Source organism: Chiloscyllium plagiosum, unplaced genomic scaffold (assembly GCF_037043375.1).
Source record: "Chiloscyllium plagiosum isolate Xiang-an unplaced genomic scaffold, Cpla_swu_hap1 HiC_scaffold_6, whole genome shotgun sequence".
Classification (NCBI taxonomy): Eukaryota; Metazoa; Chordata; class Chondrichthyes; order Orectolobiformes; family Hemiscylliidae; genus Chiloscyllium; species Chiloscyllium plagiosum.
In genome coordinates, this window is record NW_028270144.1 from 57,318,313 (window position 1) to 57,346,296 (window position 27,984).

At 45.5% G+C, this 27,984-nt stretch overlaps 1 protein-coding gene across 6 annotated transcripts in view; it reads right to left on the reverse strand.

Annotated features, from left to right (window-relative positions):
• cep295 (centrosomal protein 295) overlaps nucleotides 1-27,984 on the reverse strand; it is a 191,195-nt gene that overhangs the window by 141,311 nt on the left and 21,900 nt on the right. For all 6 annotated transcript variants that reach the window (XM_087988022.1, XM_087988027.1, XM_087988023.1 and 3 more), the window contains 3 exons: nucleotides 26,208-26,348; nucleotides 23,236-23,419; nucleotides 14,843-15,019 (listed from right to left, as the gene is read on the reverse strand). In XM_087988022.1, coding sequence (XP_087844148.1) covers nucleotides 14,843-15,019; nucleotides 23,236-23,419; nucleotides 26,208-26,348 — 502 coding nt within the window. The remainder of the gene's footprint in view (nucleotides 1-14,842; nucleotides 15,020-23,235; nucleotides 23,420-26,207; nucleotides 26,349-27,984) is intronic.

Here is a 27,984-nt window from a genome sequence, read left to right on the forward strand (position 1 = left end):
TCTCAATGCTGCTCCTTCGTCACGCTCTGAAAACTTATGGCTTCAAATAAACCTGCTGGACTGTAAGAACATACGAAATAGGAGGAGCTGACCATCTGATCCTTCGAGCCCACTCCGCCATTCAATAAGATCATTGCTGATCTCTTCATGGCCACAGCTCCACTTACCTGCCTTCTCATCATAACCCTAAATTCCTTTACTGTTCAAAAAATCTGTCTTAGCTTTAAAAACATGTACTGAGGAAGCCTCAACTACTTCACTGGGCAGGGAATTCCAGATTCACAACCCTCTGGGTGAAGAGGTTCCTTCCCAATTCAGTCCTAAATCTGCTCCCCTTAATTGTGAGGCTATGCCCTCTTGTCCTAGTTTCACCTACCAGTGGAAACATCCCATCTACTTCTAGCTTACCTATTCCCTTTATAAATTTTGTGTATTTCTCTCGCTCCCCCCTGCCGCCACCCCCACAAATGGCAGAAAGACAAAGTGTCATTGACTGGTTTGTCTTCATGGAGAAGACAAAACTCCCCCAGACATACTCAGCAACCAGAGTTAAGGCTTGGGACTAGGATAATGTGGGAGGAGAGGAAATGAGAAAGCTGTTTAAATCCACATTTATGTCATGTGGTTGCAATGTCCCAAGGCGGAAAATGAGAAGTTCTTCCTCCAGGCGTCGAAACGTCAGCCTTATCACTCGTGACATCACTTCCGCCCCTGTTAACACGGATATAAGCTCCACTTCTGCCTCCTTTGTGAGCGTCACTTCAGTTGGTGAGATCACTACTAACACTACAACCACTCAAGCAACTGTCTCCACTCCCGCCCTCACCCTGCCATGCTCCAGACCTCCCCCTAACTGAGGACGAACATTTAGTCCTCAGTAAAGGCCTCACCTTTATCCCTCGATGGCCCCAGGTTAATCAGTTTAACACACTCTGCGACCTTGAATGTTTCTTCTGCCGCCTCTGCCTCAGCGCCCACTTTTTCAACCAAGACATCCCCACCCAACGAGGCCCCCTTCGCCCACCTCCAATACACCCCATCAACCTGAACACGCAGTGCCGACCTGTTACCCACCCTTGACCTCTTCATTTCAAACTGCTGCCGTGACACTGGCCACCTCAACCTGTCCAGCCCCTACACCCACTCCAACTTCTTACCCTCAACGTGCAGCCCTCCACTCCAACCTCAACCTTACCATGAAATCCATAGACAATGGGGGCACAGTGGTAGTGTGGCACACCGATCTCTATATCACTGAAGCCAGGCAACTCATCGACATTTCCTACTACTACCCCTTGATCACAACCTCACCTCCCTTTACCAACCCTCACCTCCCTTCACCAAACCATCATCTCCCAGACCATCCACAACTCATCACATCTTCCATCCTTATTGTCAGTGAACCCTGCACTGCCCGACTCTACCTCCCTCTGAAGATACACAAACCTAACCGCCCCGGTCGACTCACTGTCTCATCCAGTGCCTGTCCCACCGAACTCACCTCTTCCTATCTCAATATGGCCCTGTCTCACTTAGCCCAGAAACTTACCATCTACGTTCGTGACACCACCCACGGGATGGCAGTTTTGCAGAAGGTAGGGTGGGAAGAGGTGTAATCCAGATAGCTGTGGGAGTTGGTGAGTTTGTAAAAAAAGTCAGTGTCAAGTCGGTCGTCATTAATGGAGATGGAGAGGTCCAGGAAGGGGAGGGAGGTGTCAGAGATGGTCCAGGTAAATTTAAGGTCAGGGTGGAATGTGTTGGTGAAGTTGATGAATTGCTCAACGTCCTCGCGGGAGCATGAGGTGGCGCCAATGCAGTCATCAATGTAGCGGAGGAAGAGGTGGGGAGTGGTGCCGGTGTAATTACGGAAGATCGACTGTTCTACGTAGCCAACAAAGAGACAGGCATAGCTGGGGCCCGGCGATGCTCTCCACCGCATCTCCTCCACTTCCCGCTCCTCTGCCCTGGAGCCTCCCCCCCTCCAATCGCTACCAGGACAGAACCTCACTGGTCCTCACCTACCACCCCACCAACCTCCATATACATCTTAACATCCGTCGTCATTTCCGCCACCTCCAAACAGACCCCACCACCAGGGATATGTTTCCCTCCCCTCCCCTATCAACATTCCGAAAAGACCACTCCCCCGTGACCTCCCTCGTCAGGTCCACACCCCCCACCAACCCAACCTCCACTCCCGGCACCTTCCCCTGCAACTGCAAGAAATGCAAAACTTGCGCCCACACCTCCCCCCTTACTTCCCTCCAAGGCCCCAAGGGATCCTTCCATATCCGCCACAAATTCACCTGCACCTCCACACACATCACTAACTGCATCCGCTACACCCGATGTGGCCTCCTCTATATTGGGGAGACAGGCCGCCTGCTTGCGGAACGTTTCAGAGAACACCTCTGGGACACCCGGACCAACCAACCCAACCACCCCGTGGCTCAACACTTCCAACTCCCCCTCCCACTCCACCAAGGACATGCAGGTCCTTGGACTCCTCCATCGCCAGACCGTAACAACACGACGGCTGGAGGAAGAGCGCCTCATCTTCCGCCCAGGAACCCTCCAACCACAAGGGACGAACTCAGATTTCTCCAGTTTCCTCATTTCCCCTCCCCCCACCTTGTCTCAGTCCCAACCCTCAAACTCAGCACCATCTTCCTAACCTGCAATCTTCTTCCTGACCTCTCCGTCCCCACCCCGGCCTATCACCCTCACCTCAACCTCCTTCCACCTATCGCATTTCCAATGCCCTCCCCCAAGTCCCTCCTCCCTACCTTTTATCTTAGCCCGCTTGGCACACTTTCCTCATTCCTGAAGAATGGCTCATGCCCGAAATGTCGATTCTCCTGCTTCTTGGATGCTGCCTGACCTGCTGCGCTTTTCCAGCAACACGCTTTAAGCTCTAATCTCCAGCATCTGCAGTACTCACTTTCTCCTAAATGTGGATTTCAACAGCTTTCTCATTCCTCCCCCCCCCCCCCCAACCACCCAAGTCCGAAGCCTCCAACTTGGCACTGTCCTCTGGACCTGTCCATCACTCCCCTTCCCTCTGACGTAGCACCTTCATCCACCCACTGTTTTCTCAGCTACCTCCCACCCCCATTTATCTCTCGGTCCTGACCCACAAGCCTCATTCCTTATGTAGGGCTTATGCCTAAAACGTTGATTCTTCTGCTACATGGATGCTGTCTGACCTGCTGTCCTTTCCTAGCAACACACTCTTGACTTAGTGAGATTACACTTCAAGTATGGGGACAGTTAATGTCACCTTAAATAAGCAAGTTTATACTTGTCACATAGTGTAATGGAGGTCCACCATACTAACCCCAGAGATTGCACTCTTATCTCCTGGTGGTGAGATGGAAGAAATTGGGTCTGTATTCTTGAGTTTCTAAGAATGAGGGATGATCTCGTGGAAACAAACTTCTTAGGGAGCATGACAGGGTGGACATAGGCAAGATCTTTCCCCTGGCTGCTGAGGGGTAGTCTCAGACTAAAACAGAAATTGCTGGAGACACTTAGTAGGTCTGGCAGCATCCTAAGAAAGCAGATTCAAAATTACAGTTCCAGAGATCCTTCTTCAAAACACCAGTTAACACTACTTTCTCTCCAGATTCTGACAGACCGGAGTTTCTCCAGCAATGTGTTTTTGCTTCAATTTTCCAGCATCTGCAGTTCTTTGCTTTTCAAGCTCAGATCAAGTGATATCTCATTTCCGTTCTAAATGGTGTATGTTTCTTCAATTAATGTGACAAATCTTGAATTCATTACCCCTAGAAGACTGTAGATTCTAAATCATTGAACCTGTTCCAGACAGAGGTCAATAGATGTCAGGAGATTTATATCAGCAAGCTTGAGATAGTGCTGTCAGCTACATGATCAGCCATGATCTAACTGAATGGTGGAGCAGGCTTAACAGGCTAACTGATGTTCTACAGATGTTCAATATACAAGAAGTTTTGACAGAAAAAAAAGAGAAATGTTTTCATCTGGTAAATAAATTGTTAGCCAAGAGTCAGATTAAAGATAAAAGAACAAGGTCGATATGAGAATTTCGTCATGATGGGTGTTATAATCTGGGCTATACTACCTGGTGAAAACAAATTCCATTAGAACTTTAAAAATGCAAGTGGACATGCACTTGAAGTTTAGCACACTACAGGGTTATGGGGAAAAGTCTGGAACATGGGAATCAAGTATACAGTTGTTCAAAGACTGAGCACAACTACAGCTAGCCAAATGGCACCAGTCTGCACTGTAATACATCCTGGTTTTAATACATACAAACTGCAAAAAAAAAAAAAACCTTTTCTGAAGTATTAAACACTTCAGGCTTCTTTTTAGGAAAGCCATGAAAGTTGGGACTCTATTCTTCAATAATATTCAATGTTTGTACCCTTCAAAAATAAGGGAGAAGCAAAGAGTTGCCAAGAGAATACAGCATTATGCATAAATCTAAGGAGGCGAGTCCTTTCTGGGTTATTTGATGATCTTGAGATATCTGCAATCCCTCACCAATAAACAAAAATAAAAATGGCACCATTCAAAGCAGTGTAGGTGCTAAGAGATTTGGGTGTATGCACCCATCAATCATTAAATATGGAAGGACAGAGCAGTTCAGAGAGAATAAAGTTCAAAATGCAATGGCACCAGGTTATAGTCTAACAGGTTTATTTGGAAGTTCTCTGAAAGCTTGTAGTCCAACATGTTTATTTGGAACTATAACCTGGTGTCATGTGAATTTTAATTTTGTCCGCCCCAAAGACACCGGCACCTCCACATCAGAGAGAACAAAGCAGAGGTAACAAAGCATACAGTATAATTCTGTTAAAAGTTGGAGCATGGTATACAAGAGCAAGGATGTTACGTTGAACGTCTAAGACACTCATTCGGCTTCTAACGACAATGGAACTAACGACATTGAAAGGAAAAAGAATAAGATTCTGAAGGGAAAATATAAAACGTTAGGAATAAATTTCAAAAAGGAGGCTCTTGGAGGATAGTTATTACTAGATTACTTCCAATGCCACGAGCAAGTGAGGGTAGGAATAGGAGGACAGAGTGGATGAATGAGTGACTGAGGAGCTGGTGCAAAGGAGACGGGTTCACATTTCGGACCACTGGAATCTCTTCTGGGGTGGAAGTGACCTAACATACTTGTGGGGAGACTCACTAGAGCTGCTCAGGAGGATTTAAGGTGGTAAGGTGGGGGGACTGGACCCAGGGAGATTGTGAGGAAAGAGATTAGTCCGAGACTGCTACAGGTGGGAGAAGGAGCAAGCCAAACAAACAGTCAGGGTAGGCAGGGGAAAAAAAGCAGAGAATGAGGAAGGAGTGATAAATTAAACTGCATTTATTTCAATGCAAGAGGGCAAACAGGAAAAGATGAACTCAGGGCATGGTTATGAACATGGGATTGGGATAGCATCATAACTACAGCGATGTGGCTGAGGGATGGACAGGAGTGACAGCTTAAATGTTCCAGGGTACAAATACTATAAGGAGGATAGAAGGGTGAGCAAGAGAAGAGAGGGAGTGGCATTTTTGATTAGGGATAACATGGATGTACACAGGGAGGATATTCGTGGAAATACATCCATGGAAGTTACTTGGGTGGAACTACGAAATAAGAATGGGGTCTAGAGTACAGAGTACAATCTCAATAAGGTGATCATCCCCTCAATAGTCAGCAGGAAATTGAGAAACAAATTTGTATGAAAGATTTCAGTTACTGTAAGAATAATAGGGTGGTTATGGTTTTTAACTTTCCACACAGACTGGGACTGCCATAGTGCTAAGGGAATTTAAGTGTCTACAAGAAATTTTTCTGAGCCAGTATGTGGATGTACCTACAGAGAAAGTGCAAAACTTTACTACTCTTGGGAAATAAGTCAGAGCAAGTGACGGAGGTGTCAGTGGGAGAGCACTTTGGGGCCAGCGACCGTAATTCTCTTAGTTTTAAAAGCGTGATGGAAAAGGATAGGCCAGATCTCAAAGATGAAGTTCTAAATTGGAAAATGCCAAATTTTGACAGTATTATTAGGCAAGAACATTCACAATTGATTGGGGACGGATGTTTGCAACTGAAGGGCAGCTGGAAAAGGGAAGCCTTCCAAAATGAGATAATGAGAGTCCAGAGACAGTATGTTCCTGTTCGGGTGAAAGGCAAAGCTGGCATGTATAGGGAATGCTAGATGACTAGAGAGATTGAGGTTTTGGTTAAGAAAAAGAAGGAAGCATGCATCAGGTGCATAAACAGCGGCAATGAAGTGATTCCTCAGAACAGCCTACTCGAGAGGGAAATCAGGAGGGCACAAACAGGACAGGAGATAGCTTTGGCAAATTAGGGTTCAGGAGAATCCAAAAGGAATTTATAAATACATTAAGGACAAAAGAGTAACTAGAAAGAGAATACAACCCTTCAAAAATCAGCAAGGCAGTCTGTGTGTGGAACCGCTGGAGATGGAGTAAGATACTTTGCATCAGTGTTTATTGGAAGATATAAAATGTGGAGAAATAGATGGTGACATTTTGAAAAATGTCAATATTAGAGGTAGTGGTGCTGGATATCTCAAAATGCATAAGGCAGATAAATCCCCAGGACCCATTTCTGTTTTTCAGCGGCAGCAGCAACTCAAAAGGACGGGAGCTTGCACCAGGGGCCTGCCGAAAGCAACGAGTCACGGGCTTGTGCTTTTAAATTTGAAGTCAGAGAGCAGAAGTTTCTGGGAAAAGAGGGACTTTGTATTTTTATTTCCGTCCAGATGTACAAGTCAGTGTTTTCACAACCCGAAACACTATCTTTGTAGGGCCTCCCACCCAACAATCTCCTCTAACCTTAAAGACCAGGGACATATCAGGTAAGCATCTCTCTTTTTTTACTTGGGATGGCAGAGCAGGGAGAGCAATGTTCCTCCTGCATGATGTTTGAGGTGAGGGATGCCATTCATGTCCCATCCAAGTACATCTGCAGGAATTACACACAACTCCTCTCGCTCCTCCAAGACCGTGTTAGGGAACTGGAGTGGGAGCTGAATGAACTTCAAATCATTCGGGAGGCAGAGGAGGTGATAGATAAGAGTTACAGGGAAGTAGTTACTCCTAGACACTGAGAAAGCTGGGTGACTGTTCAAAGGGTGAAAAAAAATGTCAGTGGAGGGATCCCCTGAAAAACCATGTATACCGTTTTGGATATTGTTGAGGGGAACGATTTACCAAGGGTAAGCAGTGGGGCGCAGGTCTCCAGCACAGAGTCTATCACTGTTGCACAGAAGGGAAGGAGGGAAAGGAGGAGAGTGTTAGTCATTGGGGACTCAATAGTTAGAGGCTCAGATAGAAGGTTTGTTGGGAATGAACAAGACTCGCGGTTGGTGTGTTGCCTCCCAGGTGCCAGGGTCCATGACGTCTCAGATCGCATCGTTGGGGTCCTGAAGGGAGAGAGTGACCAGCCTCAAGTCGTTGTCCATGTAGGTACCAACGACATAGGTAGAAGGAGGGATAGAAATGTAAGGCAGGATTTCAGGGAGCTAGAGTGAAAGCTGAGAGCTAGAACAGAGTTGTTATCTCTGGTTTGTTACCAGTGCCACGTGATAGCGAGACAAGGAATAGGGAGAGATATCAGCTGACCACGTGGCTGCAAGGATGGTGCAGGAGGGAGGGTTTCAGGTTCTTGGATAATTGGGGCTCATTCTGTGGAAGGTGAGACTTGTACAAACAGGACAGTCTTCACATGAACTAGAGGGGTACTAATATCTTGGGTGGGAAATTTGCTGGTGGTATTCAGGTGGGTTTAAACTAGCTCAGCAGCAGGATGGGAACCGGAGGTGTAGTTGCAGTGCACAGGAGGGAGGAGTAGGAAGGAGAGGGACAGGATTTCAGGGTCACAGGAATGTGCTGGCAGACAACGAAGTGGTTTGAAGTGTGTTTACTTCAACGCCAGAAGAATCCGAAATAAGGTAGATGAGCTTGCAGCATGGATAGGTACCTGGGACTTCGATGTTGTAGCCATTTCGGAGACATGGATAGAGCAGGATGAGGAATGGATGTTGCAGGTTCCAGGGTTTAGATCTTTCATTAAGAACAGGCAAGGCAGTAAAAGAGGGAGAGGTGTGGCCTTGTTAGTCAAGGATAGTATAACGGTGGCTGAGACAACTTTTGACGAGGACTCATCTACGAAGGTAGTGTGGGCTGAGGTTAGAAATAGGAGAGGTCACATTGCTTGGAGTTTTGTTTAAAAATAAGCCTCTGCAGAGTTCCAGGGAGGTGGGAGAGGGGATTAGCAAAATTATTCCGAGTAGAAGTGAAAGGAACAGGGTGGTCATTATGGGGAACTTTAACTTCCCCAACATTGACTGGAAATGCTAAAACTCTAGTACGTCAGATGGATCAGTTTTTGTCGAATGTATACTGGAGGTTGAAGGGCCGACAAAATGGGAGGCCACACTGGGTCTGGTGCTTGGTAATGAACCAGGCCAGGTGATTGATTTAGTTGTAGGTGAGCACTTTGGAGAGAGTAACCATTAATCAGTTACATTTAGTTTAACGGTGGAAAGGGATAGGTACATAACAAGAGTTATCGATGGAGCAAGGGCAATTATAATGCAATTAGGCATGAATTAGGATGCATAGAATAGGGTAGCAAAATTCAGGGGATGCAGACAATGGAAATGTGGAGCTGGTTTAAGGAACAAATATTGCGTGTCCTTGATAAGTATGTCCCTGTCAGGCAGGGAGGTAGTGATACAATAAGGGAACCGTGGTTTACAACAGACATTGCATCTCTTGTTACGAAGAAGAAGGAAGCTTCTGCATTGATGAGGCAAGATGGTTCAGATGAAGCAATGGAGAATTACAGATCAGCTAGGAAGGATTTAAAGAGAGAGAGTTAAGAAGAGCAAAGAGAGGACATGAGCAGTCTTTAGCAAATAGAATAAAAGAGAACCCTAAAGCTTTCTATAGGTATGTGAGGAATAAAAGGATGATTCGGGTCGGAATAGGGCCAAAGACAGAAGTGGGAAGTTGCGTGTGGACCCTGTGGAGATTGGAGTGGTGCTAAACAACATTTTTCATCGGTTTTCACTCAGGAAAAGGAGATTATTGTTGAGAAGAATGAAGTACGAGATATTAGACGAGAAAGGATCGAGGTTAGTTACAAACAGGAGTGAAAGTAGACAAGTCCTCTGGGCTGGATGGGATTTATCAGAGGATTCTCTGGGAAGCTGGGGAGGAGATAGGAGAGCTTTTGGCTTGGATATTGGAGTCATCATTGTCTATGGGTTTGATACCAGAGGACTGGAGGATGGCAAATGTTGTGCCCTTGTTCAAGAAGGACAGTAGAGGTGACCCATGTAATTATAGACCAGTGAGCCTTATTTCTGTTGTAGGAAAGGATTATAAGAGATAAGATTTATAATCATTTAACAAGCATAAATTTTATTTCAGACAGTCAACATGGTTTCGTCAAGGGCTGGTCGTGTCTCACAAACATCAGTTTTTTGACAAGTTGACCAAGCATGTAAATGAGGGTAGAACAGTTGACATGGTATACATGGACTTCAGTAAAGCCTTTGATAAGATTCCACATGGTAGGCTGTTGGAGGAAAATGCAGAGGCATGGGATTGAGGGCGTTTTAGCAGCTTGGATTTGAGACTGGCTTTTTTAAAGAAGGCAGTGAGTGGTGGTCGATGGAAATTTTTCAGCCGGGAGTACAATTAATAGTGGTGTGCCACAATGATCTGTTTTGGGGCCACTGCTGTTTGTCATTTTTATAAATGACAAAGACGCAGGCATAGTGGATGGATTAGTAAGTTTGCAGATGACACTAAAGTCGGTGGAGTAGTGGACAGTGTGAAGGAATGTTACAGGTTGCAGGGGGACATGGATAAACTGCAGAATTGGGCTGAGAGGTGGCAAATGGAGTTCAATGCAGCTAAATGTGAGGGGATGCACTTTGGGAAGAATAACAGGAAGGCAGTGTACTGGGTCGATGGAAAGATTCTTGGCAGTGTGGATGTGCAGAGGGATCTTGGAGTCCATGTACATAGATCTCTGAAAGTTGCCACCCAGGTGGATAGTGCTGTGAAGGTGGCATAGTGACAGTGGTTAGCATTGCTGCCTTACAGCGCCAGAGACCCGGGTTCAATTCCCGCCTCAGGCAATGGTCTGTGTGGAGTTTGCACATTCTCCCAGTGTCTGCATGGGTTTCCTCCGGGTGCTCCGGTTTCCATCCACAGTCCAAAAATGTGCAGGTTAGGTGTATTGGCCATGCTAAATTGCCCGTAGTGTTAGGTGAAGGGGAAAATGTAGGGGAATGGGTCTGGGTGGGTTGCTCTTCAGAGGGTCGATGTGGACTTTTTGGGCCGAAGGGCCTGTTTCCACACTAAGTAATCTAATCTTAATCATACAGTGTGTTAGGTTTCATTCGTAGAGGGATTGAGTTCCGGAACCGCAATGTCATGCTGCAACCATACAAAACGCTAGTGCGGCCACACTTGGAATATTGTGTACAGTTCTGGTCCCCATATTTCAGGGAGAATGTGGAAGCATTGGAAAAGGTACACAGTAGATTTATCAGGATGTTGCCTGGTCTGGAGGGAAGGTCTGCTAATGTAGTCAACTCAGCCACATTAGGGAGATTTAAACAATCCTTAGATAAGCACATGGATGATTTTGGGATAGTGTAGGGGAACAAGCTGAGAACAGTTCAAGGTTGGCGCAACATCAAAGGCCGAAAGGCCTGTTCTGCGCTGTATTGTTCTACGTTCTACCTGATCAGATGTACCCTAGAACTCTGTGGAAAGCTAGGGAAGTGACTGCTGGGCCTGTTGCTGAGATATTTGTATCATTGACAGTCACAGGTGAGGTGCCACTATTTAAAGAACGTTGGTAAGGAAAAGCAAGACAACCATTGAGCCTGACATCGGTAGTGGGCAAGTTGGTGGAGGAAATCTTGAGGGACAGAATTTGCATGTATTTGGAAAGGCAAGAACAGATTAGGGATAGTCAGCATGGCTGTCTGTGGGAAATCATCTCTCTTGAATTTAAGATTAAATCTTTTTGGAGTAGCAGTGAGAACGACTGATGAGGGCAAAGTGGTGGCCGTGATCTAGATTGTATTCAGTAAGGCGTTCGACAAGGTGGACTGGTTAGCAAGGTTAGATCACATGGAATACAGAGAGAACTAGCAATTTGGAAACAGAACTGGCTCAAAAGGTCGGCAGAGAGTGGTAGTGGTGGTGGAGGAGGTGGAGGGTTGCTTTTCAGGCTGGAGGCCCGTGACCAGTCGTGTGCCACAAGGATCAGTACTGAGTTTTGTCATTTATATAAATGCTTTGAATGCAAACATAGGAGGTATAGTTGGCAAGTTTGCTGATGGCATCAAAATTGGAGGTGTAGTCGACAGCAAAGCAGGTTGCCTCAGAGTGATCAGATGGACCAAGATTGAGATCAGATGGACCAATGGCTCAGCAGTAGCAGATGGACTTTAATTTGGACACATCACATTTTGGAAAGGCAAACCAGGGCAGGACATACACACTTAATGATACAGTCCTGTTGCTGAACAGAGACCTTTGAGTGCAGGTTATAACTCCTTGAAAGTGGAATCGCAGGTAGATAGGATAATGAAGGTGGTGCTTAGTATGCTTTCCTTTATTGGTCAGAGGATTGAGTATAGTGTTTGAGAGGGAGTGAGCACTGCAGATGCTGGAGACTAGAGTTGAAAAATGTGGTGCTGGAAAAACACAAACATCCGAGGTGCAGGAGAATCGACGTTTCGGGCATAAGCCCTTCTTCAGGAATGAGGCTGGTGTGCCAGGCGGGCTGAGATAAAAAGGTAGGGGGGAGGGGAGCTGGGAATGCGATAGGTGGAAGGAGGTGAGGGTGAGGGTGAAAGGCCGGGAGAGGGAGTGGGGCAGAGAGGTTGGAAGGGGATTGCAGGTCAAGAGGGCAGTGCTGAATCCGGGAATTGGGACTGAGATAAGGTGGGGGGGGTGGGGGGGGGGGGGGGGGTGGGGGGGAGGAAAGAGGGGAAAATGAGGAAGCTGGAGAAATCTACATTCATTCCCATGTAGTTGGAGGGTTTCTAGGTGGAAAATGAGGCACTCTTCCTCCAGGCATCGTGTGGTCAGGGTCTGGCGATGGAGGAGGCCAAGGACCTGCATGTCCTTGGTGGAGTGGGAGGGGGAGTTAAAGTGTTCAGCCACGGGACGATTGGGTTGGTTAGGTGCGGGTGTCCCAGAGATGTTCCCTGAAACGTTCCGCAAGTAGACGGCCTGTCTCCCCCAATGTAGAGGAGACCACATTGGGTGTAATGGATACAGTAAATTGTGTGCGTGGAGGTGCAGGTGAATTTGCGATGGATATGGAAGGATCCATTGGGGCCTTGGAGGGAGGAGGTGTGGGCACAGGTTTTGCACTTCTTGCCGTTTGCAGGGGAAGGTGCCGGGAATGGAGTTTGGGTTGGCGGGGGGGGGGGGGGGGGGGGGGGGGGGTGGTATCATCCTCTGTCATATCCGCCACCTCCAAACAGACCCCACCACCTATTTCCCTCCGCACCCCTATCAGCGTTCCGGATAGACCACTCCCTCCGCAACTCCCTCGTCAGGTCCACACCCCCCCACCAACTCAACCTCCACTCCCGGCAACTTCCCTTGCACCCGCAAGAAGTGCAAAACTTGCGCCCACACCTCCTCTCTCCAAAGGCTCCAATGGATCCTTCCATATCCGTCACAAATTCACCTGCACCTCCACACACACCATTTACTGTATCCATTACACCCAATGTGGTCTCCTCTACATTGGGGAGACAGGCCGCCTACTTGCGGAACGTTTCTGGGACACCTGCACCAACCAACCCAACCGTCCCGTGGCTGAACACTAACCCCCCCTCCCACTCCACCAAGGACATGCAGGTCCTTAGCCTTCTCCATCGCCAGACCCTGACCACACGACGCCTGGAGGAAGAGCGCCTTATTTTCCACCTAGGAACCCTCCAACCACACGGGATGAATGTAGATTTCTCCAGCTTCCTCATTTTCCCTCCCCCACCTTATCTCAGTCCCAACCCCCGGATTCAGCACCGCCCTCTTGACCTGCAATCTCCTTCCCGACCTCTCCGCCCCCACCCCCTCTCCGGCCGATCACCCTCACCCCCTTCCACCCATCGTATTCCCAGCGCCCCTCCCCCAAATTTCCTCCCCCCTACTTTTCATACCAGCCCGCCTGGCACACCAGCCTCATTCCTGAAGAAGGGCTTATGCCCGAAACATCGATTCTCCTGCTCCTCAGATGCTGCCGGCCTGTGTTTTCCCAGCACCACATTTTTCAACTATAGTGTTTGAGAGGTCATATTGTGGCTGGACACAACATTGGTTCTCCCACTTTTGAAATGTTGTCCGCAATTCTGGTCCCCCTGCAATACGCAAGATGTTGTGAAACTTGAAAGGGTTCAGAAAAGATTTACAACAATGTTGCCAGGGTTGGAGGATTTGAGTTCAGAGTGTGATGCTGGAAAAGCACAGCAGGTCAGGCAGCATCCGAGGAGCAGGAGAATCGACGTTTCAGGCATAAGCCCTTCATCAGGAATGAAAGGCTTATGCCCAAAATGTCGATTCTTCTGCTCCTCAGATGCTGCCTGACCTGCTGTGCTTTTCCAGCATCACATCCTTGACTCTGATCTCCAGCATCCGCCATCCTCACTTTCTCCTTGGAGGGTTGGAGGCTGGGACTGTTTTCCCTGGAGCATCAGAGGCTGAGGCGTGACCTTATAGAGGCTTATAAAATCATGAGGGGCATGGGTAGGATAAACAGACAAGATCTTTTCCCTGGGGGAGGGAAGTCCAGAACTAGAGGGCATGGGTGTAGAGAGTGAGAGGGGAAAGATTTAAAAGGAACTTAAGGGACAACCTTTTCAAGCAGAAGGTGGTGTTCTATGGAATGAGCTACCTGAGGTGGTAGTGGAGGCTGGTACAATTTCAACATTTAGCAAAACAGCTGGATGGGTAAAGGAATAGGAAGTTCTAGAGGGATATGGGTGAAATGCTAACAGGTAGGACCAGATTAATTTCGGATACCTGGTCGGCATGGACGATTTAGACTGAAGGGTGTGTTTCCGTGCTGTATATCTGTGACTAGAAATGATAGCTACAATTCAATGAAGCCTGGCAGATGTTGAAGAAAACAGGTTGAGTGTATTGTAAATGGGTTCATGTTAGGATTATTGGGAGTGCATTTTACGATGTGTTTCAAAATTGTTAAATTTGTGTTCCATGTATGTAGTTGGTTTATTCTATTTTACCTTCATTTCTTTTTAAACAATAAACCGGTTTTATTCTTAAACCTAAAACTCCAGCATTGCCTGCTTATATTTCAGTGAAAGACTACCCTGTTAACTTCAAAGAAAAACATGATCTATCAAGCCAGATTGCAATCTATTATTTGACGAGATTACTGCTAGGATCATAATACAACAATCAGTGTTGCTTGCTCATTCTCACCCCGCTCCTGCTACCCCATGGTCATTTTCATATCCTTAGAGCTATTTTCCCATGACTCTGCTCATGGCCCAGAGGTTATTAGTCAGGAACAAGCAGCCGTGTCCAGCCGAGCACCCGGGCCCCACAGCCAGGTATGACGGATCGAGCCCTAGGTCCAGCCTGTGCCCCTCACTGGGCCCCAGGACCTGGCCTTGCCGCTGGAGCTTGAGTGCCGCGTTCTCGCCATCCAGAGTCACGTCAGGTGGAGTGGGGGTGGGTAGGGTTAGTTAGGAAGAGATGTGTTTTTACTGGGGTAGTGGGGAGGGAACATTTTTTTTCCCCACATTTCAGTTACCTCGGATTTTACCAGAGTGGAGTATGGGTAGATCATTCTGGGTAGTACTTCCATCTTGCTCTTCCTTTTGAAATCCATCTGGCTCAACAGAAAGGTCCAAATCTTCATCTTGTACTCCAATAGTTGGGGCCGGTAAAGGTTCATGCTCGAGTCGCAATATTAAGTCACCTCTGACTTCTGGTGGCGGTGACAATAGTAGTTAGTTAATAAAAAGAAATCATGCCTTGATTACAAAGAATATTAATAACATGACACCAAAATCAGCACTTAAAACTTGCAGACAGCATTCAACGGATACATGGGCATGCTGTCTGTTTCAAAAGGAACAAAGCATTTTAATTGTAAAAATAAAACAGTTGTGCAGTTAGCACCAACCTAGTGGGCGGCACGGTGGCACAGTGGTTAGCACTGTTGCCTCACAGCGCCAGAGACCCGGGTTCAATTCCCGCCTCAGGCGACTGACTGTGTGGAGTTTGCACGTTCTCCCAGTGTCTGCGTGGGTTTCCTCCGGGTGCTCCGTTTTCCTCCCACAATCCAAAAGATGCGCAGGTCAGGTGAATTGGCCATGCTAAATTGCCCATAGTGTTAGGATGGGTAAATGTAGGGGTATGGGTGGGTTGCGCTTCAGCAGGGCGGTGTGGACTTGTTGGGCCGAAGGGCCTGTTTCCACACTGTAAGTAATCTAATCTAATCTAATCTTTTTCCCTAACCTTTGACCAGCAGACAGCATAACAAAAGATGGGGATAGTTAGAAGGCTGGACCTCACTGGAAGCATAGTCGCTGCTGCACCACCTAATTAAAACATTGAAGAGGTACCCAAAGAACTGCCCTCAATTTAATACATGGAGCAGAGTTAACTATTTCAGATGAAATTTCTGCCCTTTCCATTGCAATGTAGAGTGGAAATAGTGAGGGAATCCCAGCATCTCAGCCTTGCAAAATGGCAAGAGTCAGTTTGTCTGTCAAGGCAAACCACAGTCAAGGCCACTCCACTGAAGATGGTCAAGGTCGTCGGTGAATGTGCCCACATGTGTGTGTGGGGGCAAGTTCAACAATGTCGTGGTGTGGTTGCAAGGCATTTTGGGGAAGTGGAGGGTGAACATCCAGAGATCACAGTCCATCTCCAGATTACTCCCAGTGTCAAGTCGTCAGCAAGTATAGAAGGAAAAATATGAGTAAATAAGTGGCTGGATGACTGGTGCACGCGTAAGAGTATTAGATTGCTGGCGTATTGGGACTATTTGTTTTTGGTCTGGGGTAGACAGCATTAGAGGCTGAAGGCTCACCTCAGGTTTAAAATCACGAAAGGCATGGAAGGGGTGAATAGCCGAGGTCTTTTTGCTCCAGGACCTGATCAGATGTACCTTTGAACTCTGTGGGAAGCGATTCCTGGGCCTCTTGCTGAGATATTTGTATCATTGAAAGTCACAGTGAGGTGCCGGAAGACTGGAGGTTGGCTAACATGGTGCCACTGTTTAAGGAAGATTGTAAGGACAAGCCAGGGAACTATAGATAGGTGAGCTTGACATCAGTGGTGGGCAAGTTGTTGGAGGAGAAAGTGAGGACGGCAGATGCTGGAGATCAGAGCTGAAAGTGTGTTGCTGGAAAAGCGCAGCAGGTCAGGCAGCATCCAAGGAGCAGGAGAATTGATGTTTCGGGCATGAGCCCTTCTTCAGGAATGAGGAGAATGTGCCAAGCAGGCTAAGATAAAATGTAGGGGGGAGGGGCGTTGGAAATGTGATAGGTGGAAGGAGGTCAAGGTGAGGGTGATAGGCCGGAGTGGGGGTGGGGGCGGAGAGATCAGGAAGAAGATTGCAGGCTAGGAAGGCGGTGCTGAGTTCGAGGGTTGGAACGGAGACAAGATGGGGGGAGGGGAAATGAGGAAACTGGAGAAATCTGAATTCATCCCTTGTAGTTGGAGGGTTCCTAGGTGGAAGATGAGGTGCTCTTCCTCCAGCCGCCGTGTTGCTATGGTCTGGCGATGGAGGAGTCCAAGGACCTGCATATGCTTGGTAGAGTGGGAGGGGGAGTTGAAGTGTTGAGCCATGGAGTGGTTGGGTTGGTTGGTCCGGGTCTCCCAGAGGTGTTCTCTGAAACGTTCCGCAAGTAGGCAGCCTGTCTCCCCAATATAGAGGAGGCCACATCGGGTGCAGCGGATGCAATAGATGACGCGTGTGGAGATGCAGGTGAATTTGTGGCGGATATGGAAGGATCCCTTGGGGCCTTGGATGGAAGTAAGGGGGGAGGTGTGGGCGCAAGTTTTGCATTTCTTGCCGTTGCAGGGGAAGGTGCCGGGAGTGGAGGTTGGGTTGGTGGGGGGTGTGGACCTGACGAGGGAGGTCACGGGGGGAGTGGTCTTTTCGGAATGCTGATGGAGAGAGGAGGGAAATATATCCCTGGTGGTGGGGTCCGTTTGGAGGCGGTGGGGTCTGTTTGGAGGTGGCGGAAATGACGACGGATGATATGATGTATATGGAGGTTGGTGGGGTGGTAGGTGAGGACCAGTGGGGTTCAGTCCTGGTGGCGATTGGAGGGGCGGGGCTCAAGGGCGGAGGAGCAGGAAGTTGAGGAGATGAAGTGGAGAGCATCGTCAATCACGTCTGGGGGGAAATTGCGGTCTTTGAAGAAGAAGGAGGCCATCTGGGTTGTTCGGTATTGGAACTGCTCCTCCTGGGAGTAGATGCGGCGGAGACAAAGGAATTGGAAATATGGAATGGCGTTTTTATAGGGGGCAGGGTGGGAGGAGGTGTAGTCTAGGTAGCTGTGGGAGTCGGTCGGTTTATAGTAAATGTCCGTGTTGATTCGGTCGCCCGGAGATAGAAATGGAGAGGTCTAGGAAGGGGAGGGAGGAGTCTGAGACGGTCCAGGTAAATTTGAGGTCGGGGTGGAAGGTGTTGGTAAAGTGGATGAACTGTTCAACCTCCTCGTGGGAGCACGAGGCAGCGCCAATAGAGTCATCGATGTAGCGGAGGAAAAAGGATGGTGCCAGACTAGCTGTGGAAGATGGACTGTTCCACATATCTTACGAAGAGGCAGGCATAGCTGGGGCCCATGCAGGTGCCCATGGCTACTCCTTTGGTCTGGAGGAAGTGGAAGGATTGGAAAGAGAAGTTGTTCAGAGTGAGGACCAGTTCAGTCAGTCGAAGGAGGGTGTCAGTGGAACGGTACTGGTTGGTACGGCAGGAAAGGAAGCAGCGGAGGGCTTTGAATCCTTCTTGATGGGGGATGGAAGTGTACAGAGACTGGGTGTCCATGGTGAAGATAACGCGTTGGGGACCGGGGAAGCGAAAAATCATGGAGGATGTGGAGGGCATGGGTGGTGTCCCGAACGTAGGTGGGGAGTTCTTGGACTAAGGGGGACAGGACCGTGTCGAGATATGCAGAGAAGAGTTCGGTGGGGCAGGAGCAGGCTGAGACAATGCGGTGGGGCAGGAGGGACAGGATGTTGTTGGAGGGACAGGATGTATGCGTATTTGGAAAGACGGACTAATTAGGGATAGTAAACATGGCTTGTGCGTGGGAAATCATGTCTCACAAACTTGATTGGAGTTTTTTGAAGTAGTAACAAAGAGGATTGATGAGGGCAGAGCAGTAGACGTGATCTACATGGACTTCAGTAAGGCATTCGACAAGGTTTCCGATGGGAGACTGGTTAGCCAGGTTAGACCTCGGAATACAGGGAGAACTAGCCATTTGGATACAGAACTGGCTCAAAAGGTAGAAGACAGAGGGTAGTGATGGAGGGTTGTTTTTCAGACTGGAGGCCTGTGACCAGTGGAGTGCCACAAGGATCACTGCTGGGTCCACTACTTTTCATCGTTTATATAAATGATTTGGATGTGAGCTTAAGAGATGGAAAGCAAATCTTAGCAGGACTTATAGACTTAATGCTAAAGTCCTCAGAAGTGTTGCTGAACAAAGAGACCTTGGAGTGCAGGTTCATAGCTCCTTGAAAGTGGAGTTGCAGGTAGATAGGATAGTGAAGGTGGTGTTTGGTATGCTTTCCTTTATTGGTCAGAGTATGGAGTGCAGAAGTTGGGAGGTCATGTTGTGGCTGGACAGGACATTGGTTAGGCCACTATTGGAATATATTGCGTGCAATTCTGGTCTCCTTCCAATCGGAAGGATGTTGTGAAATTTGAAAGGATTCAGAAAGGATTTGCATGCTTGGAGGATTTGAGCTATAGGGAGAGGTTGAATAGGCTGGGACTGTTTTCCTTGGAGCATAAGAGGCTGAGGGGGTGACCTTAGAGGTTTATAAAATCATGAGGGGCATGGATAGGGTAAATAGACAAGGTCTGTCCCCTTGGCGTGGGAGAGTCTAGAACTAGAGGGCATAGGTTTAGGACGAGAGGAGAAAGACAAGAGAACCAAGCGGCAACATTTTCAGTCAGAGGGTGGTGTATGTGTGGAATGGCTGCCAGAGGTAGTAGTGGAGGTGAGTACAATTCAACATTTAAGAGGCATCTGGATGGGTTTGGAGGAATATTGGCCAGATGCTGGCAGGTGGGACTAAATTGGGTTGGGATATCTGAGCAGCATGGACACGTTGGACTAAGCAGTCTGTTTCCATGCTGTACATCTCTATGACGCTAGACGATAGAAGTTTAAAGCGAGAGGGTGTAAGATTTTTTAAAAACAAAAAGGGACCCAAGGGGCAACCTTTTCATGTAGATGGTAATGAGTGAATGGAATTAGCTGTGAGGAAGTGGCAGAAGCTGGTAAAATTAAAGGGCTTTTGGCTGGGTATATGACCAGGAAGCATTTAGATGGATATGGGGCAAATGGGATTAGGATTTAGCAAAGTCCATATATGTGCAGGTTAGATGAATTAGCCATGCTAAACTGTCTGCGTTAAATTGCCCATATAGTGTTCAGGGATGTGTTGGTTAGGTGCATTATTCAGGGGTAAATGTAGCAAATGGGTTTGGGCAGGATGCTCTTCGGAGGGAAGGTGTGGATCTTTTGGGCCGAAGTGTCAGAACAGGCTCTATCGGGATTCTATAATATTAAAAGGATTTATTTAGAATATCTGGTCAGCATTGACAAGTTGAACCAGAGGGTTTGTTTCCATGCTGTGCAACTCTATGACACCATAAATTATCTATGGCAGTGAAGAGGGATGATATCTTGGAAGGATCATTGAATGAGGCCAAATGGGTAGAAGCAAAAAAGACAAAAGGGGCAAACATGCAGTTAAGTGTGTACAAGGTTCCACAAAAACACAAAACACCGTCAGGGAGAGATAAAGGATAAGATGTGCAGTCAAATTTCAAAGAAGTGCAAGAATAAAAAGGCAGTAATAGTAGTGTATTTTAACTACCCAAATATTAACTGAGATAGTTTGGGTGTACAAGGTATCGGGGAGCAAACAGTGAGAGAACATTTGAGATAGCCACCATAATTTAGATTCATTACGAAACAGAATATGGAGGAACTACAAATTAAAGTTTTGAACTGGGACAATGACAATTTGCTAAGATACAATTTAACCCATGTGTACTTGAAGCTGCTTCTTGCAGATAAAATTATGTTAGAGCAAAGGAAGTCATTCAAGTGGGAAATAGCAACAGCACAAGGCAAAGTATCTTCCCATAAAACAAAGATTGAGACACAGACCAGAGAACCCTGGTTCTCAACAGACAAGTTGGTTAGAATTTGGAAAAAAAGGATAATGGTCGATAATGGGCGTTCAATACGGCAGAGTCCCTAGTAGAATATATATGGGAAGCTGAAAAGGAAATTACAAAAGCCAAGAATGCATGAACAAAATAAAAAGGAAAGCCCACAAGGATTTATTTTGAAGTATATTAAGAGCAAGAGACTTACTAGGGGTAAGAGTAGGGTCCACTAACTGCACATGGACCTGAAAGAGATTGAGGAATATGCCAATGAATACTTCACATCAATCTTCATAATGGCAAAGGGCAATGCATATATTGATATCAGGATGGAAGTGTGTGAAACATTAAGAAATTAACAAGAAAATGAGAGAATAGAAGTTTAAAAGTGGGTACAGCCACAGGTCTGGATAAGCTACAAGAAGAAACTGCAGACACTGGAGATCAATATTGAAAAAGTGTGGCGCTGGAAAAGCGCAGTAGGTTAGACAGCATCTGAGGACCATGAGAGTCAACATTTTGGGCATAAGTCCTTAATCAGGATGGGCTACATTCCACACAGTCAAGGGAAACTCAAGAGAGGATACTGTGTGCATGGCAGCCATATCTTTTCTAGCCTCAAAAAGAGATGCCAGAAGACTGATATTATCCCTTTTTTAAAAATTAAAAAAAAGGTTAGACCAAACTACTGACTGCATTCTTTTAAAAACACTGATTTTGATTTTGGATTGAAATGGGAAAACTTGATTTAATACCAAGAATAGTTGAAGAAATTGCTGCACTCAAAATAAACTATTGGAGTGGGCAGCTGGGAACAAGAGAGAAAAGACAACATGGGGTACATGTGCAGAATGAGATTCTTTCAGCAAAGGATCGCTCATTCATTTGTACAATGGAAACCAGTTTTGGATGCCTGAAATCATCAGCCTGCTGACAACTCTGACTCCTGGACAGATGATCAGCTGGAGTGTTTATGATGGAGAGAGCGAAACCTCCAGACTACTGCAGAAACAGATTCCATCTCTGCTGTAAATATAACTAAAGTCTGAAAAAAGTTAGCTTTTTTCTCCCACCAGGTGCTGTAAGCTGTTGCCTTTAACCAGTAACAAAATACTTCATAAATTAGTGCACCAATCACCCTATACCTCCTAAGAAGAAGTGAAAGAACCTGGAGAAGATGACTGGAAGACAAAAAAAACCGTTGGAAGCAAAACAAACATCTAATCTACGGAGGACTCTGCATGCTTTGATTTGACTCATCCACTCATGGCAATCCCAGGAATTGTGGGGCTTGAGAATTAGCACCCTGTCCCCAGTGGGGTCAGTCATAATACCAGGAAATTACACACCAGTCACAGTCTAACCTTGGTGGTGGAGGAGTTATCAGAAAGAATTAAGGGACACAATCTATAGATTTATTAAGGAAAGGTCGTGATTGGACAAGTCTTGATATTTGCTGAGGTAACCAGCAGTGTTGATGAGGAGCGAATTTGATACGACCCACATGGACTTGGCAATAATTTTGATAACGTCTGTTGTGGCAGACTGGTCAAGAAAATAAGGAGACCATGGGATCCAAGGCAAAGTGGCACATTGGATCCAAAATTGGTTATAAGAAACAAAACGTAGAGTGTGATGATAGAACAATGTTTTTGTGACTGAAAGTTAGAGTTCTGCAGGATCCAATGTCCGGGCCTTTGACGTTTGTGGTCCACATTATATTTTAAGTCTGAATTGTTAGAGGCCAAAATCAAGATCCTCATGAATGACATGAAAATCAGTAGGGTGGTAAATAGTGAAGAGGATAGCCATAAAGCTGCAAGGAAGATAGCAACAGACTGGTCAGATGGGCAGAGCTGTGGCAAATGAAATTCCACTCTGAAAAACATGAGGTAATGCAACTGCAGAGGGCTAACAAAGCAAGGGATACACTATGGTCAGACCCTGGAAATTACTGAAGATCAGAGTGACTTTAGCAAGCATATCCATTGGTGCCTGAAGAGCGTAGTGGTTAAGGGACCCCTTCAGCAATTTGTTTTTATTTCAGATCTCCACCATTCTTCATTTTATTTTCCCCAATAAGCTGTGCCAGACAGAGGGTCAATGACTATCAGTGCACAGACACCATTTGCAACATTACACTTTTGTTCAATAGGTTGCTGCTGCACACTGAGCTCTGAACAGAAGGGGAAAAATAGTGGGAATATTGACCTAAAGAATGATTAAATATTGGATAGGTGATATTGTTTTCCTTAGAACAATGATGATTGAGATTGTACCTGATAGAGAAAGATGATGATGGTTGTGGATTTTTTTTTGCATTAGTTGAGGAGTTAATGCCCAGGGCTATAGATTTAAGCTAAGAGGTAGAATACAAAGTAGAGAGAGTTGAGAAGGCATTTTTCCAGTGAGAGGGTGAAGACAGGAGATCATGGAGAAAAAAAAAAGAGGTAGTTGAGTCAGAAACTTTTAAGTTTAGGCAATATTTAGATATTAGTTTATATTGTCATAACACCCAAAGACTTTGAGCCAAGAGCTAGAAAATGGGATTAGCATAGTCAATCTTTGTTGACCTCCAAGGGCCCAATGGTCTCCATCTGGCTGTAAACATGGGGCTATGAGAAATATTTCAACATCCACACAAGTAGTCTTTACACAACTATATTACACAACATCTTGTAAGTCAGATTCCAGCAAAGAGTGTTTCTGAAAATTTCCCACATTAAAGAAGTTTTTAACCAAAAGAATATACATTATAATCTTGGTCTTACTTTGATCACCAGCATACATATCCTCAAAAGCAAATTCCATCTCCCTCTGCCGATCCTCTTTTACTTGCACAAGTCTATATGGTGGCTCAAACAATTGGGGTGGCATCCGGGGTACAGTCTGCCTTCGACGTGCCAGATCAGCTTGTTCCATTTCTCCAAGTTCCTTCACCAGTTTCTCTTTGTCCTGGAGGTGAAGGTAATAAAATATTTAACATGTATCAAAGGCTTATATAGTACAAAGAAAACTGACACTAGAAATTCACTTATAGCACAGGGATCTCACGGTTTCTATTGAGGGAAATCTTTCTCAAACTATGCAGTTGCTTTTTTCTACAAATCAACATACTATTTGTTTTCATTTGTGAAAAGAACTGGAAAGGATTAAATCATTTCCACAAGATGTATTTTTTTGAACTAGAATAAAATGCAAGCACAGCCAAAGAACAGCAGATATAAAGAGACAGAAGGATTGGAATAAACAAAACCTCAACAGCGCAAGGCCAGAAATATGTGGGAAATGTTTGAAGGGACCAAGAGGTAGTCCAAACTGTACAATCATTAAGGTGCAAGAGGTCAATGGCTAAAGAACAATGTCTGTTACATGTCCTGTATTAGTTTACATGGCTCTTGCAGGACATCAGTTTGACATGCAATGTTAAACAGTCAAGAATAGAACTGGGTTAAACAGTATTTGAATCTGGCTTAAGGAGTGTGTAAAGGATGAACATTTGCGGCTTTTGAGAGTACTGCTTTAGTGCTCAAGATTGGCTCTCCCAGAGTACAGTAATCATCATCATCATTATTTGTACCCAGTTACTTGGTCGTTTGTCAAGTTTCACTCCAACAAATTCAAATGATAAGCCAATGGAGGAAGGGAGGTTACAAATTGGAGATCTCACTTTTAAAAAAAAACAAAATGTAAAAGTTGTGAAATATAGTTCTTGACAGAAATAGACTATACAGCAAGTAACAACAAATGTGGCACTGATGTAAGAGCAGGGAGGTCACGTTTGAGCTGTACAAGACTTTGGCTAGGCCATAGCAGGAACACTGAACTGGAGGGGATGCAGAGGACGTTCACTGAAATGGAGTATTTCAGCCAAGAAGAGAGAGAGGCTGGATAAGCTTGGTTTTATTTGGAGTGGAGAAGGTAGAGGATGATCCTAGAAGAGTGATGCAAGATTATGAGGGGCATGGAAAACAGCTGTTCCCCTTAGTTGAGAGGTCAAAAACAAGGGAGCATAATTTCAGTTTTAAAGTGGAAGAGATTTAGAGGGGATTGGAGGAAAAACCTTTTCATTAACAGTGGTGTTGTAGTGGAGACAGGAAGCCACAATCTTTCTAAAATAGAGTACTTGGACAAGCAGTTGAAGTGTCATAACATTCATGGCATGGGCATATTGTGAGAAAGTGGGACTATATTTTTGATTGTATAGATCTGATAAGCAGACAGGGTGGCTAGTACAGAATATATATATCAATTTCACAAGAGGTGGACAACTCTCAGATTGTAAATCTCAACAGGCTACACCAAAACAAAAAAAGTGTGCTGACTGCAAATCTAAAAGCTATTTAACGGAGACTTCAGTACATCTTGATGAAACAGGTGTTGGACAAAATGAATATGCCAATGGGTCTCTACAGATGTTTGAGAGTCATTTAACTTGCACCAGGCAATTACCCTGCATCTGCAAACCCCAACTCAGATTTTGAGTCACAAGTTAAAAAGATTGGAAGCAAGTCTTATAGCTTGCCAGGAAAGAAAATGGAATTAAATAAGATTCAGCTCTTAGCTAACTAAAGGACAGACTCCTCAAATACTCATTCTCCACTCACTAAAGATCTTCCAACACACGCCACTTAGAGACACAGCACCTGACCCTACCCCTTATTATTCAATGAGCCAACTTGGCCATTGCGAACTTTGCTGAAACATATTTCTATTATTCTCATCATCACCTACTAACCTCTGCCCAATTGACTTCTTCGCTTGCTTGTAGTGCCCTCACCAAATTGGCACTCTCATGACCTCTGCCCCAGTAAAAATAAAACCGACCCTTGCTTCACTCACCTTGAGCCAGCCACCCTCCTGTGTTTCCTTCCACACACCTATCACCCTCAGTTTCCCCTCAAATCAAACCCCCATCAATCTGCTGCTCTAACAACTTGCATGCCACTATACTGCCACCCTCAAGATTCCTCCAGACATCTCAACCAACCTCCATGACTCTTGCCCACCACCACCACCACCAACCCCCTCTACAAAGCTGTATTTAAAAAGGTCTTCTCCCACCTTGAGCAACCTACTCAATCCACTCTGCTCAGCAAATCCCAGCCTACAATGACAGGGGGTCAGGTACCAATCCCTCAAATGTTTGACCAACACTCTCAGCCTGCATACCTGTCAACTCAAACAAAATTCCCTCAGACCATTATACAATGATCACCTGCACTGTGGTCACCCCAACTTCCTCCCAAGAACTACACAACTTGCTCCCCACATGTGCCTCCAAACAGCCTCCTTCACACACCATCACAACGGTCAATTAAGCGCAACACCCGCTCCAACTGTAGAGTCTTGTGAAATGACAATTTCTAATGGATGTGTGTTTTTGTCTGATTATGGCACTATCAACACCCAAACAGAACTGTACGCATCATGAATTTTAGCCTGATAACAGATCACACATTAACCAACGCTAAATGCCAAAATATATGGCCAAACTAACAAACCTTACTATGCTCTTTCACCTACTTTCCTGCCATTTGTTTCTCCTCTTTCAATCAAGCAAACACAGATTAGATAGCAGAGAGTCAGAGATGTACAGCGTGGAAACAGACCCTTTGTTCCAATCCGTCCATGCTGAAATAGCAATTCCAATCTGATTCAACAAGGTGTCTAAAGATTAGTACTGGGTTGTATTATCCATTCTTTGAACACTTACTGAATTCATGGATAGTGGTTGGAGTACCTGTATTAAATGAACTAACTGGAGAGCGTAGCTGCCTCGCAATCTAGCTTTCTCCAACTGCTCCAGCCTCTCCATCTCAGCTTCTTGTTGCAAATCCTCCAAGCGCTTTGTTTCCTCTTGTGCAGTCTGTTGGGCATTAATCTGTTGAAAGGGAATTTAAACAAAAGTAAAAAGTGCAAAGTAAACTTGTAAATATATTCCAAGACCAACCAGACGTCAGAATATCTAGTAATAAGCTACTTCACTTAACCTATTCAGGTTGTTTAATACAGTATATATTAAACAGGTGGGTCAGAAACTTAGAAATATCACCCATTATAGTTCGATAGAAAGATACACTTAGAAATCTCAAAAGTTTGTTTTGATTACTGCCAAATAAAATAGCTTCAACAGAAGACTAAGAATTGCTACAACCAAGGCAGTTGTAGAAGGCAGTAAAGCAAGAACTATTCCCACGGTCATACCAAATGTCAAGGTTTTTATTTAAAAGAGCAGTTACCCAATTTACCTGGTCTTCAATCCAAGGTTAAGAGATAGAATGGACCAGGTTTCTGTACTAGCCAAGAACTATTATATATTACTAATAATGAGACAAAAGCTACAAGTAAACATATAAATGATTGGCATGTAACAACAAAACGTGTAACCCCCTCAAGTCCCCCTTACATATGTACACACAAAAAAAAAGGTTACTGTCAGATTTAGAAAAACTGAAGAATAGTTCAGTCATCTCTGCTTCCCAATTCCAATGTTGGGGTGATCTTTTTTGGCGACCAGACCCCTTGATGTTCTGATGTCTTTTCCTGAATGCTTCCATTGGTTTGTAAAAACAAAAAGTGATTCACTTGGAAAATGTCACTGATTTACCAATTCAAAAGTCACAGCTCACAGCCATCACTGCACAAAAATAAATTGGTTTTCTTCAGGTTTAGACAGTTTTGACTTCAAGAACAGGCAGCTTCTCAGGTTGGAAAGAGGATGTCACACAGTCGTTTCCCCGATAATTTATTTTCCAGTTCCAAACTGCTCAGTCATCCAGGAACCACAGTAGTTTGAAAGCAACAAGTCTTTGATGGTATGTTGGCCTTCATTGAGAGAATTTTTGGTGACAGGTGTAGGGATGCCTTGCTGCAATGATAGAGGGCCTTAAGGCCACACCTGAAATACAGTCTGCAATTTTGGTCCCTTTATCTGAGGAAGGATGGTATTGCTGCAGAGGGAGTGCAGAGATTGCTTACCTGACTGATTCCTGTGATCTCAGGATGGCATCGAGGAGATATGGAATCAGTTAGGATTAGGTTTGCTAGATTTCAGAGGAATATTGCGTTCATTTATGCAGTGGATTTCATATAATTTCTAATAGGTCTAGTCAGAGCAGATGCAGGAAGATGTTCTCAATGATGAGGGAAGTTCAGAACTACTGGGTAACAGCCTAGGGAAACAGGGTAAATCACGTGGACTGAGAGGAAGAGAAATTTTTCCAGAGGGTGGTGAGCTTGTGGAATTCACCACCACAAAAAGCAGTCAAGGCTACTACATTGTAGGATTTCAGGAAGGAATAGGATAGATCATTTGGGGCTAAAAGGATCAAAAGGACATATGAAAAGCAGAAACAGGTTACTCAGTTTGATGATCAGCCATGATGTAATACCAGCGCAGCAGGGTCAAAAGGACAGAGAAATATAGAAAACAGGAGCAGGCGTAGGTTTGTCAACGATAACTGTCCCTAGTCCAAAACAAAATCAATTGTTTTTGTCAGACCTATCAACCAGCAGAA